At 39.8% G+C, this 15,121-nt stretch overlaps 1 protein-coding gene across 3 annotated transcripts in view; it reads left to right on the top strand.

The window, feature by feature from the left end:
• micu1 (mitochondrial calcium uptake 1) overlaps positions 1-15,121 on the top strand; it is a 50,612-nt gene that overhangs the window by 22,523 nt on the left and 12,968 nt on the right. For all 3 annotated transcript variants that reach the window (XM_079473559.1, XM_079473557.1, XM_079473558.1), the window contains exon 5: positions 3,097-3,140. In XM_079473559.1, the coding sequence (XP_079329685.1) occupies positions 3,097-3,140 (44 nt within the window). The remainder of the gene's footprint in view (positions 1-3,096; positions 3,141-15,121) is intronic.

The raw sequence follows: 15,121 nt of genomic DNA, 5'->3' as shown, positions 1-15,121 counted from the left end.
AAGAACCTCTTGGACTGCAACCAGTCTGGTTTCAAGAGTGGTCATTCCACCGAGACTGCACTGCTCTCAGTCTTCGAAGCCCTGAGACTGGCAAGGTCAGCCTCTAAATCATCTGCACCCATCCCATCCTAAATCTATCTGCCACTTTAGACACTGTCAACCACCACATCTCCTGTTGACACTCGAGACTATGTGTGTCTCTGGAACGGTTTGAGTCTTACCTTTTAGGATAAGGTCATTCAGAGTATCCTGGAGAGGTGAGGTCTTTGAGTCCCAGCTTCTGAGTACGGGGTACCTTAGGGCTCAGTTCTCGGACAGCTGCTCTTCTCCATATACACAACGTCCCTAGGTTCTGTCATTCGGAAACATGGCTTTTCCTATCACTGCTATGCGGATGACACACAGCTCCACCTGTCATTTCAGCCTAATGATCCGACGGTTTCTGCACACATCTCAGCATGCCTGAATGACATTTCACTCTGGATGAAGGACCATCACCTGAACCTTGCAAAAACTGAACTGCTTGTGATCTCGTCCAACCCGAAGACTCAGCACGACCTTACCAGCCAACTAGGTTCATCAAACATTAATCCTTCCAGAACGGCCAGAAACCTGGGAGTGGTAATTGATGATCAGCTGAGGTTCACAGATAATGTTCACATCACCACCCGGTCCCAGAGATTCATACTCTACAATATTCCAAAAATTTCCTGTACTAGCATGCTACGCAAGTTCTTGTCCAGGGGCTGGATTCACAAAATATTTTTAAGAAGAAAATTATTCTTAGCTGACATGATTTCTCTTAAATTCTAATTTAAGAAAAAAGTTAGGAATGTTACGTATTCCCGAAAAAACCCACTGAAGAATCAGAATCAGAATCAGAACAAGCTTTATTGCCAGGTGTGCTTACACACACCAGGAATTTGTCTTGGTTACAGAGCATTCTTAAAAAAAATTCTCGAAACAAAACCTGTTCTAAATATCATCTTAAAATTAAGTCAGCCTCACGGTTATCTTAAATCTCAAAAGATAAAATGTTTAATACGTGTATTTGGTTGTTTCACATGTGACATGTATTGGATCGAACCAGAAGCATAATTTTGACGTTTACTTACCATTAAATAATAGGTCTATCTCCCTTACTTTTGTGCTTTTATTATTATAGTGCTTTTTACATTATTCTGGGACAAAGTGACTCGAAACTGAGAGGGTCACAAGTCTTATGCTGTAGTAACATACAAAAAGTATTATAAGTATATTTTTTAAAACTTACTAACATATTAGCTAACATGCGATTATAAATGCCTTTTAACACATCACATGCTAAGATATTTAGGCTACATAAGAATGCGATGTGCTTGTTACACACATTAAGTTTATTGTATAGATAAATATATACAGTTACCACATGAGCAATAGAGTTAAATCATATATTACATTTTGACGACAAAAATTAAGATGTTCTTTTTGAAAATATTTGCGAATGTTTCAAGAAATGTTTGAGAATTGCACTTATGAACATTCTTACAAAATTCCTATAATTCTTTTACTAATGTTCTTACATTTTGTCTTCAGAACATTTTCGTGAATCCGGCCACCCCCACTTCGGCACCCCCATATCTTCACTCTCTAAGTCAGACTTTTTTACCAGCCCGATCGCGTCGCTCTGCAATCAAACAGCGTCTAGTGGTGCAGTCCCACAAAGGGGAAAAAAGCTCTCATGAACTCTCTCTGGATGTGTTCCACGACTTCGGACGGTCCAATTCATGGGCTCTCCACCTAACCGAATGCCTTTATTAGAGTTTACTGGCTCGTTGATCTTGAATATAGAGTTCTTCTGTATTCTTCATTGTCCTCTGGGTGACACGTCCCCCAAACACAAACAATAGATAATTAATAAATAATTGTTTTCTGTAGGAGCTTTTGAATAACTTGTGGTAGGCAATATGAGGTGAGCAATACCATGGGTATTACCATAAATTCATCACAAAGCACTGCTGTGGTTTAAAGAATACCAATGACTGTTGTGTAGATGTTTTGTGTCATTCATTGTAAGAACACAGTATCTTTACTGTCATTTTGAAAAATATAGCCTTTTATTTTTGCATTTGTGGACGGATGGCAGGACACACACAGCTTGCTACAGAAGCATGGGATGGCAGTTAAATAACTTTAAGGAGTCTGGCTTACCTTTAGGGAGAAACAGAAGGGAAGTGAACATAAAATGTATTATTCATCTAGCTGCGAGGAAAGCTGTTCCATAATTCATCCTTGTTTCAGCAGTAGAATTAGAGAAATACATTCGGCTCAAAAGCAGTTTGGGTCGTGTGGAGTGAAAAGTGGGAGTCAGGCCCGGCTCTTTGTCCAAACAAGGCAGGCAGGGTGTATTTTGGGGAACTTCAATTTCAGTGTCTCCAATTTAATTTTCATAACCCCAGTCTGAATGTTAGTCCTCTAACTTAAATGTTTTACAATTATGCTATGAGCATTAGCATGAAGCTACCAGTAAGCTGTTTTGGAATCTCATAATCTGAATCCACATACCAAAGCTCATTTAAGAATCTAGTTGGGGTCAATACGCCCTTCAATCACTAAAGAGGAAAGTACAGAGAATACAGGAATCTGACCCCAGATCAGACACACATTCCATTCACCTTAATTCAGCCCACTGAACCTTAATATTAAACTCAGCCCTCTGTTGTAACACAAGATTAATGTTGGAACGACTGGATGCTGAATGATTCTGGGATTTATTTTGGCACTCTCTAAAATGGAAATGAGTGTGTAATAGCTGATATTAATCACTTTAACACGTCAGTAATGGCCTAGTTCCTGTAAGGACGTCTAAATGCGAAAGTAACTAGTGAGATGCATGCACAAATAGGCCTGTTTATGTGTGATAAAAGCTCTGATTCAAAACTTTTCGCAGGACGTTCTTGAAGACATCCTAAATGCAAACCTAAGGCAAACATTGTCAATTCTGATCTATATTTTGACAGAATTTCAAGGCAGCACGAAATGTTAGATTGTTATAAGCCTAAAGTATTTTTGTTTGTTAGCCATTGTGTTTGACCGTCTCTCTATCTCTCCTCACAGGCCTTGGTCTGGATCAGTTTGTGGTGAAACGCTACGATGGAAAGGTAAGCAGTGAGATGTGGGCGAGCGAGTGGGAATGAATCTTTACTTTGCCATTGTGCAGCTTGATTCAATGACGCAGGATGGAGCCATTTGTTTTTATTCAGTCATCACAAAGTCTCTCTCCACAGAAACTCATCCACTTTAGATTCTTCTGAGCTCATTTGAAGACTTTCTTTCTTTTACAGTTCACCAGGAAAACGCTTTGCGCTCTTAAACCATTTAGCAAATACCATCAGGGACAGATGTCCTTATGTGTTGTGTATCTTTTGTCATGTGCCAACTTTTGCATTGCGGTATCATCTCTGCTCTTTGTTTTCTCTAGGTTACTCTCTTAAAATACTCCCCCCGCTGTGTTTATCTTTAAACATGTCTGTCCTTGCTTCACTTAACTTTTCTTTTTCAATTTAAAATATGTGGCTTTTTAAATGACAGATGCACAGCTATCAGTTTTTACAGATATTGACAGACAGTATTTATGTTTTTTGTGGTTAATGCGATACTTCACTCAAAATGAAAATTCTGTCATCATGTACTCGACTTCGAATTGTTCCAAATCTGTATAAATGTCTTTGTTTTGATGAACACAGAGAAAGATATTTGGAAGAACGCTTAAAAGCAATCAGTTCTTGGACCTCATTGACTCCCAATCATTGGTTTGGTTATTAGCATTCTTCCAAATATCTTTCTCTGTGTTCATCAGAACAAAGAAATGTATACAGATTTGGAACAACTCGAAGGGGAGTAAATGATGACAGAATGTACATTTTTTTGGGGAAGAATCCCTTTAAACCTACAGTGTTTAACCCTTGTGTTCTAACTGAGGTCTCAGAGACCCCTGGTAAACAGTGATCTGTTTTTAGAATGTAAGTTCATGCAGATCAGATCTGATGTTTTCAGCCGGGATGTTTCAAATGATCCTTGTGCATGTAAAGTACAGGTGAACCTTGAACATATGGCTGATCTTTTCACAGAGTTGGTCACCTAATCTCTGTTTATGCTGTTTCCACACACTTTATGGGACTATTTGTTAGGACATTAATAGTAATGAGTTGGTTGAACACACTGTTAATCAGCCTCGGGCCAGATGCTAAAATACTCCTCAGTTTTTCAGTGATAAATTCCAACAGCTAATCGAAGCAGGTGAAAATGATGTTGGTGGTTTTAATACATTCAGGGTTGGACACTTGCTCCAAAATAACTCCAAATGACCAATCGGAACTGCAAAAATGTATTGTTTCCATCAAGTCCTGCCCCGGCGCCATTGGTTGAGCCAGAAATTGGATCCTGCCGATAAATGTTCCTTAATTGAGTGAAATATTAGAAATATAATTTATTTTTGCCTACTTCCCTATTAGTCACCCTACAGTGCCTTTCTGACTGTAGCACTACATCCTAGGATTGGGCAGTATGATGGTATACACCTTTGCGTCAAATGTCAGTCGCAACAGGTTCTCAGTATAATGCAGTATGTAAATTTGTGGGCGTGGCTAACTCGTGTGCATCGCTTTGCATGTTAGACCAAGTGAGACGCTTCACGTGATAAAAAACCACACAGAGAGAACTCATAACTATATCCTGAGTTTATTAAACATTATCTGCGGTACTGTGATTTTTATAATTAACATAAAGTGACTGGTACCCCGACTCATACCGCCCAACCCTTACCACATCCTTTCTGTATGTGTTATCTTACCATTAAATTTCTCCTCCATGTTGTGTGATATACACCCTCTCCCGCTTTCAATTTATCTTCTAGTCTATTTATATTTCTCTGTTTGTTTCCTCTGGAGGTTCTCAGGCAGAAGGATGTGGAATATATTTCTTCGTTTCCATTCCATCTGAGCTTGCTCTTGGATTACTCTACAGTATACTGTCTCCTGGCAAGACTGTTGGGACCATCTTAACCATCCTCTCTTCTTCCTCGTCGCCATTAACCACTAAAGTCTTTTTTTATGATATAAGTCCAGGAAGAGTATTTTTATCACGAGCGAGCTGTGCTAATAAACACTGGTGTGTAATTGTTTTGTGTTGTGAACACACCAGCACTTTTAACCTTCATGTTTATCATACATCAACAATAATTTGCAGGTCATCGCAGCGGGTGCTTTGCAAGTGTGATTTTCACAGCTAAATCTGGTTGGGTTTGTGTGTGAGAGAAGGAAGTGTGCGCTCACTTTAGTCCACATTAATGTGCACGGGTGTTTCGCACATCTCATGTTGTTTGACAGACAGTGCTGGGGAAGCTCATTTGAGACGTGTCAAGAGACAGCTTACTCATTTAATGTAGTTAATATACCATTTACACTATTTTTCATAATGGCATATTTTAAGAACAATTAGGCACGTTTTCCACAGAAAACATGTTCACTGTAATGTGCACAGACTGTTTACTTTTCATTATTCTCAGTGGTGGGTTTCATTAGATTATCATTACTGTAATAAAGTATGTAAATGAATTGCAGTAAAAATACTGCAATGCGTAGTTTGTTTAAATCTGTGTAAATTAAATGCAAAGATGTTAATAAGTGTTTGTGCCACAATTTTTCAAATTAATTTAAAAAATGTTTTTTTTATGTAACGCTGAAACAATGTGTATCATTAAAAAGTAGAATTACATTGCATTAAAGGGATAGTTTACCCAAAACTTTTAGTTCCAAATCTGTATTAATGTCTGCTCAATACAAAGGAAGATATTTGAAAGAATGTCAGTAGTCAAACAGATCTCATCCACTGTAGTATTTATTTTCCCTACTATGGCAGTAAATTGGGATGAGATCTGTTTGGTTACTGACATTCTTCCAAATATCTTCCTGTGTGTTTAGCACAACAGAGAAATGTAAACAGAATTTACACCGGGTGAGTAAATGATGACAGAATTGTCATCTTTGTGTGAACTGTCCCAGTAAGTTAGAATGACATTAAATTAAAGCTACTTTAATATGGTGCATAAATGCTGTGCATTAGTAAAATATGTACTTTTTCTCCATTTAAGTAGTGAGAATTGGGGATGATTCTTAAAAATATATTATAAATAATAGCTTTTCTTACTGTACGTCAAAGGAGATATTAAAATGAATATAACGTATTAATATTTAACATAGAAATATAAAAATAGTGGTACTTTATTCAAACATCTTACACTTTTGTCAGGTATGTTGAGCTCCCCAGCTCTGATATGAATGTATTTGTATGAAAATGTTTAAATTCTATATCAGTGTTGCATCTTTTCTATGTTTCACTTAACGCACAACTTCATTGTTTTTCCAGGTCTCAAGATGTCCTACATTGTTGTTTTAATTTTTTAGGGATGTGATGCTGTCGTGTTGTTTTGACTGTTATTAATTTGTGCTCTCGGCTCTTTCATGCGTCCCATCTAACCAATGAAACCCGTCATTCTCTTTTCTGCCATCTATTTACCTCTCCATCCCCCCTTGGAACCCCTCTCCCCTTTCTGTGTGCCCCTCCCTCTCTGCAGGACTTCTGGCAGGTATGGGGCGCGTGCCAAGCTGCATGGGTCTGCGTATGCGTGTACAAGCGTGATTTAGCTTCTTTAGCTACTGAAAACTTCTCTAGACCTCTCCTCTTCTGCTTTCTCAATCTTCTTGAGTTGTCAGAGTGAAAATCTGCCGGAGTTCCCGAGCGCGGAGCTCTGGCCAAACAATGCATTAAATGGCTCTAAATTTCATTAAAAATCACTGGATGGGTTATAAAACTGCCGAGCATGGCCGGGTGAGCGGAGGAGGACTTGAGATCAGCAGAAAAGAGATTTGAATAGAGGAAAGGTTTTACTGACGGTGCATTTTCACGGAGAGCACAGCAGAGAAGCTAATAGTGTTTGTACTACTAGAGAGAATATCGTGCCGGATCAGATATCTCGGTGTCGAACCAGGCATTCCCTTTTTAACACATACCTTCTCGGGATCATTCGTGGGGTGTGTTCGTTTTGCCGAGGATGGCTGACATGCTTGAACGTGTCTTAAAGCTGCTGTGTAATTTTCTGCTCCAAAGGCAACACCTAAATAAAACGGTGACGCAGGTTTCCCCCACAGTCTGCCATTGTTTATTACAAAACAAATAGACCCGCCCCAAACTCGCCCTATTGGTTGAAACAACAGTGCTGTGAGTTCTTATAGCACCAAAATCTTGCTTTTCAGGTATATCGACCTATGAGTGTCGTATTTGTAGTAAACAAATGACTCTCATCACCTTTAGGGCTGGAGTAAACAGTGGTAAGTGGGCGGTATTGATCATCAGTCAATGGTTAAACAAGGCTCACCCCAACACACACACACACACACACACTGCATGATCAGTTGCGTTCAGGCATATATGCAAACTCAACGAAACACCGCTTGTGCAAGACGTTTCTTGGGCACGTTACTTCATATTCATCTAAATCGATCTAGAAGATTCTGCCCACGCGCTCTTTATTAGCAATACCCGGATCTATTGTTTGCACATGTGCGGTAGGGCATGTTTTGTACACTGTGGAGGAAAGCCAGCTGCTGTCTGTCCCTGTTGAATTATTGAGCATCGAGATTCTCCTTTTGTTTGCCCTACAGATAATGCAAGAGCGCCTGTTCATCTGTGCATGCACGAGAAAATGCTTATGTACATGAATAATGCAGAACAGTCAGGGGATCAGAGCAGTCATCCATCGGTACATGTTGGCTTTAAACTGTAGACACACAGAATGTAATTGCTGCATACATGCTGCTTAGCCAATGTATTTAAGACATAACAAGAGACACGACAAGAGCTTGAGGCAGTCAAAATTGCAGACTCGATCACAGCCTTGTTTTCCTTCAGGTCAAATGAAATATGCCATAGACCCTAACTGAAGTCTACAGACTAGCCTAATTTGAATGAATATTAAATTCTTTCATCATTTATTCCAAACCTGTGTGACACCAAAGAAGATATTTTGAAGAACGTCGGTAACTGAACAACATCGGACCCCATTGACTTCCATTGTATGAACACAAAACCACTGAGACGAAATATGTTCTGTTGTGTTCCAGAGAAAGAGTCATATGCAGGTTTTGAACCGCACGAGAGTAAATAAATGATGAAAGATTCTTTATTTTTGCACTGGTGTGCTCCAAAACATTAACAGAATTCCCATTTAAGAAGGTATGATCGCTCTAAAGGTACAGTCTCTCACTTCCGCCAATGCAAATCAATAATTTTTATGACATCACCAACAGATTCCATACCGCGGGGTGAACTAATCGCTATGGCTTTTTAGAAAGGGGAGGGGCCACTCAGTATACTCCGCCCACAATTCGTGTGCATCTCAGTGGGTATTTTTGTTTTGCAGGACACGGTTTCAACATTTGCTGCCTAATGACATCCACATATACCTGGTGTTATATTGATGAGTTTTGTATCTCTGGCAACTCAAAAAGATGAATGTTCCTTCTATTTCTCTCTCTTTCTCCCTGTTGGAAGTATAGACGTGTGCCTGCGCTTTAGATCTCTGTGCATGCCCTGTGCTGCATGCCTGCGACTGACTGGCTGCAGGACAGGCTACTAGTGGGACGGGATGGAGTTGGCGCCCCCTGCCTGTGCTCGGTGACAACACAATTTGCCCTTGACCTAGGAACACTTGCACCGTTTCCTTTAATCTCTGCTCACTGGCCCTGCATGAACAAGCACACAGCATGAGTTGACTTATTTTTGAAGAAAGTTTATGATTGTTTATGATATAGATTCCTGCGGGTGCTGCTAGGTACTGTACTGTGATGTCATTGTGATCATGATGAATGGGGGAGGGAGGGGGTGGAGTTTGATACGTGTGGGATGCTGATGGTACTGCGTCCATTGAAACCAGTTTGATGTCCTGTGGATGACCTTATCGTGACCTTTCACTTTATGGCAGGTGCCTTTATTGGAAAATCTAGAGGTGTCGTGTTGTGTAGAGACCTCAAAATTGGAAGGCTTTATATTTTATTTACCAAATTTAGTTTAGAGCCATATGTCCATCTCTGGCTTGAATTGTGGAGAAATAATCAGCCAGCACATTAACAATGATATAATGTGAGACACAGGAACACAATACACGTACAAACAACAAGCGCGTGTGTGTGTGTGTGAATGTGTTTATTTGACATTTGTAATGTTAGCATGAATGCGTGTAGTCTTTGTGCACATAGTAGCTTTCTCTAAAGTCCCACAGGCGTTTCGTCCATACGGAGCTTTGTTATTGGGTTGTAGCTGTCATTTAATATTTGCATAGGGTTTGTTTTGTATGGGGAATATGTTCTTATTCTCCAGCTGTGTGTGTTTATGAAAACAACCCTTCATATTCTGTCTCTTGCTCTCTCTTGTTCTTTCTTTTTTGAAGCACATGTTGTTTCCGGTAACGCGTATATGACGCCACTGACAGGCGACTGCCAGACACTTTCCATGTCAATGGTTAAAATTATGCTTTTCTCAAAATTTACAAATCGTTGGAAACATTTGAGATATTGTAAGTACTCGACTGAACAAAATATACAACACAGGCCTAGTGGTTGTAGGATATTTTACATATTACACCTTTAAGCACCAAACATGCTTTCTTTTCTGGAAACACATCAAATAAGTCAAGCATGCTGAACTGAAAGTCATGTTGAATTAACTTGATTAAATTAAGTTAATATAACTCGATTAAATTAAGTTAATATAACTCAAAAATAACAATAAGCCACTGGAATTCCAAATCTTTAGGTTAGTACAATGTTTTTATAAAATCAGGTTTCAAGAATACAGCTTTAGAGTGTAGAGCAGCACTTGTTGTCCCTTTTCCGTCACAAGACTTTATGATTCTCGGTTGTAAAGGACACCCAGTTTTTCACGCTCAGACTTGACTGCTTGGTCTGAACCAGAGTTTGATTCCAACCACCTTCCCTGCCACCAGATACATTGCAAGAGATGCGAAGAACATGAGCTGCACTCCAATGGCAATTTATTTGAGACAAGCGTCTATCAGAAATGCATTATACTGTAATACGTGTGACGGAGAGCATGGGACAATTATACATCATTTGTCACAGTCCGATCATCTCTCGCCATTGCGATTGGAACCCTGCAGTCTGCCCCCTAACTGGAGCGGTGGCACAGTACTGAACAGCGCTGGCACTGTGTAATGATGCCCTGAAAAAGAGCTGTCAGGGATGCCACATTGAGTGGGTTGCGAGGCCTGCATCCTGAAGATATTACAACACATTGCAGGACAGTTGTCTGTAGGGCCTTAGTTACAGAGAGACCTGCAGGTCATTGTAGAGCCCAGTGTGTCTAACTTGGCTCACCCTGTCACAGTCTTTAAAGGAACAGTTCACCCAAAAATAAATTCTACTGATCCTCTTGCCTTTTCAAACCTTCTGAAGAATGCAAAAGAAAGACATTTTGAAGAAAGATGGTAACCAAACAACATTGGCCCCCATTGACTTTGTGTATGGACACAAAACCACTGAGACATTTCTCAAAATATCTTCATTTGTGCTCCACTGAAAAAAGAGGAATATATATCCCCTAAGGCCATTTCCCCGATTGCATTCGCACCGCCAAAAGGAACTATTTAGGGATGAAAGCCGGTATACAGCAACGTCATCTTAAGCCCGATTTTGACTTCTACTTCTGGACCTACGCATAGGCTACGTGTCGGTTTTCATTTATACATCTGCATCGTTGTCTGCATGGACAGGCAATGACCACTAGGTGTCAGTGCCCACGCAGATGTTGCTTGTGTAACCAAGACAAGAGCCGAAGAAGAAACCGCTTGTTTGAGAAGCATTAGCAGTGATATCTGGCAAGTTAACAGTCACTTTTTTTTTGTTGCAGCTTGAGATTTTACATACAGAAGATAAAATAATTTACTGAGAAAGTTCATTCAGAACATGACTCTTTCGCTGAGATTTGTGACCTGAGGTAGGGGTTCAAACAGACCAATCACAGCGCTAGCGGTTCCACGTTGAGTTGACGTGTTGTTACATTTTTGGAGCGGTGTGCATCAGGCTACGGCGTAGGGTACGCGGCTCTACGTAGGCTACGGCGGCGTCGTCCTACGCACAAGCATAAACTGAACTCGACTCCCTACCAAACAACAGAAGTTCTGCCAATTAGCGTATGCTTACTTCACGGGTCATTGCTATCCTGCTGGTTTAGACCCTGCCTGGGAAAAGGAGCTAAAGTTTTCCTCCCAAATGTTTCCCCCAAAATAAAATTACGCTGCAAACACAACAAAAAGCAGGTTCTTACGGCTAATAGTTGCGGAACTACGAAATCGTTCCTGCGGCCCGAAAGCCCCTAATATATGAAACTAGACCATATCATTTTGATAGAAGTTAATGTGCATCAATAAATGAATATCAATTAAAAACATTTCTCGAGATATCAAAAAATTTATGAAATATTTATAAGCACTGTTTTGACATGCACACCACCGAGTGATGCACGCAGAGGGGCACTGTTTAGGATTTGTTTTTGTTTAGGAGCTGTAAGAGAGTCAGCATTGTTTTATATGTGGAAAGGATTGATGTCTTTCGATTAAAATAAGAGCTTATTGATTTAGTTTAGTCAGCCTGCGGTTTTATTTCAACCATTACTCCTGATCTGAGACTTCTATAAATATTAGGTTAAGTGTATCTCTACATTAAAACTAAGCTGTGCGGTGCAAAGCTATCTAGTAGTGCTGTGTTGTCAATTAGTGCCCCTTTACTTAAAAACTAGACTGAATTTCAAATCCTGAAGGTGTGGAAAATCACTTTCACATCGGCTTATCAAAATCAAACAAATCAAACCTCAAACATGCACATACAGATGCACCAGCTTCATTCGATTCAGAGGCTCTCAGTTTTCATCGCTCAGATATGAAGTGATATATATGTGTGCTAGGCTCCGTTTTCTTACAGCATTGTGTAAACAGTGTTTGTTCGCCAGATTACAATCTGAAGGAGTTCTGAGACTTGTTTGCTTTCTTTACACTGCACACTTTATTCGAGCCCTGGCATTAATGGAGCAGAACTGCTGATCATTTATTATCAGCTTGTTAATTTACAACACTGCTGATCAGGCTGTGCAACACACACACACACACACGCACACACACACACACACACACACACACACACACACACACACACACACACACACACATTACAAAACACGTGGAGCAAAGGTCTGGTGCCATATCTGAAGGCAGCATGAAACTCCCTGTGTTTCAGGAAACAGGCACCTGTGAAGTGATTCCCACAGAGACAGATCTTATTACCTTAATGCCGCAAAAGGTCTCCTAAAGCAGGACTTAATAGGAAGAAGCAGAAGGTGAAATGAATCATAAAATCTAAAATAATACTGTGTACATAATGAATATGTTATTGTTAAAGGTAAAGAATGCAGGTTCTGCACGAGTGGCATCAAACTGACATTCTTTTAGCCAATTTTAGACACACTTCCCTGTCCACCATTGTGGAAGGCTTACTTTTCCGCATTGGCACCATTTATGCATTAATCGCAAACTTCCCTTTTAATTGGTACGTGTATACAAATAATAAGAACTGGGAATTTGTGTTTGCATCGCTCAAATAGCACCAGGGCTGGACTGAGGCCAAAAAGGGGCCCTGGATTTCTTTGCCAAGCGGCCCGTCGGTTCTGTCTGTGCGCAATTGCGTTCTTGGTTTTCCAGCTCCTTCACTACTGTGTTCCATCCGAAATTACGTTCAGAACTGTCCGCGTTCTGGGGGGATTCCCCTTCGTTCATTCCTTCCAGCCCACCAGACAAATGCCCTGCTACAGAGGGAAACTAGTAGCCAGGCAACAGTCAAGTGACCAATCGTCAATGGTGACGTCACTACACACTTCTGCCAGTGAGCCAATCAGATACATACATTTTTTTCAAACCAGGCTCAAGTGAAGAAAAAACTATAACTGTTCTATACCATTCTTAGAATGGCTCGGTGTAACAACATAAATCTTACTTAACATTTTTGTTTTAGTAGCATTTTAATACTTTAAAAGTGCTAGCTAACTCAGACATTTTTAATATCAATTAAGAGCTCATCCACACGGAGACACATATAACTGTGTAAGTAAACAATTAGTATCATATCAGCGTTTCCTCCAGACAGATCTGGCGTTTTGGGAGCCTGAACCCGCTGTTTTATTAATCCAGGTCCCAGAGTAGATAAATCTGAAAACAAAACCCTTGGTTTTTCCTCTGTACAGCCAATCCATGTATTTAATGTCATGACCCAACGTCTCGACCCTAGTCAGACATCCTGCATCAGTGGTTCTCAAACTGGGGACCCCAAGATGGATTCAGGGGGGTGGCCACAGTTTTTGTGTCATTTTATGAAATATAGAAATTTGTCATAGATTTTATGAATTCAAACATCTGAATAAATAGACCAGCAAGCTAAATCATTTACCAGCAATGTATAACTGAATATGTTTTTGGTTGAATTAAAATGATACGTTTATGATTATAAGTCTACATGCAAGGTTTATGCGCATGCTCCAAGTCTTCTCCATTTGAAGTGGAATTACAATGCCACATACTGGTCTGGCATGTATAGTACATCGTCGTTTTCAGTGGTTCGTGTGAATGCAGATATTTCTTGAGACAATGACGTGTTTACGGAATCTATTAAAATATATTTATGGCATATAAATGATATTCAAATAGTTATTATTTTATCATCAATATTGTTTGAGCAGTCTCTGAGCCGGGTCTGATGTACTAAGCAGCCTGTTATACTCGACCGGTCTGTCTTAACAAGGTGAAGGCTTTCCTTCCGTTCATATTTATCCTCTCACTAAAGGCCTACTGCCTAACGCTAAGAGGCAGACAAGGAGGCTTGTTACTTCTGTTCTCTCTCCATCTTTCTCACACTCATTGACAGCTCTGAAGATTATTATTATTCATCTTTAGAGGTGCTGAGAAATGATGGATAATATCCATTAAAAGAAGGTTAATGCAGCGTCCAAATCTCTCAGCTCCACTCCAACAAAGGCAGTTTAAGAAGCAGAAAGTCCATATTGACAACATACAGTCACATTGTAAAAAAACTTTTTTCTAAATTCATGTATAATGTCCAAAAATGTCATTTGAGAAAGAAAATATTTTTATTGTGGAAAAGTTTTATTTACATTTAAATGCGGTACAAAAACGTTAAATTGCAATAAAAGACTGCCAATATACTAGAAAAACAGGGAAAACATGTCATCTTACAGGAAAAACTGTCAATTTTCCGGTCTATTTCTGCTGCCCCAGCTGCCAGAAAATGTCAAAAAACGTCAAATTACAGAAAACAACTCAAAATGTACAAGAAAAGAAGAAAACCACATAATGTATTTGGAAGAAAATGTCCTTTTTTACAGCATTAGTTTTTTTTACAGTGCAGCGTGTACTGCACAGTTATGTGTATCAAACACTTAAAATTGGGGCTTTGCAAAAGAAATCTACAAATCAATAAATTGTAGTTAAAAAGCAGTCGATTTGATATCGATTCTCAAAAGCTGTGAATCGATTTTCTTTCACATTTCCACAAGCGCCAAACATTAATTTACGTGAATATTATTGCTACTATTGTCCACTAGTTGTCACTGTTCTTTCTACAACGGGTGGCTGTTATAACAGGGAGCATAACGTTCATTCATTGCTTCATTTCAATCTGTAATCATTGACTCGAATCGAGAGCTTGTGAATCGAATTGAATCGGAACATCAGCCCTACTTAAAATGAGAGAAAAAAGCAGATTCCAGGTCTGATTTCAGTTTTAAGTCAATGTGAGACTCTTATTTCTCCAGCTACAGACTGGAAGATCTCATCAGAAGACTCCAGTGTGTCTTTCTTCTGCACCACCCACCTCCTTTGGTTCTGTTTAGCAGAGGCTGTTCACCTCGCAGGCTTCGCTCTGTCTGTGCTCTCGGTGTCTTCACAGAGAGAGTTTAGCGTGGAGTTAATGCGTAGTGTGCTGCTCGCTCTCTATCAGACTGTTGA

Source organism: Barbatula barbatula, assembly GCF_947034865.1.
Source record: "Barbatula barbatula genome assembly, chromosome: 14".
Lineage (NCBI taxonomy): Eukaryota > Metazoa > Chordata > Actinopteri > Cypriniformes > Nemacheilidae > Barbatula > Barbatula barbatula.
The sequence above is the reverse complement of the archived record's forward strand: the minus strand, read 5'-3'. Positions and strand labels throughout refer to the sequence as shown.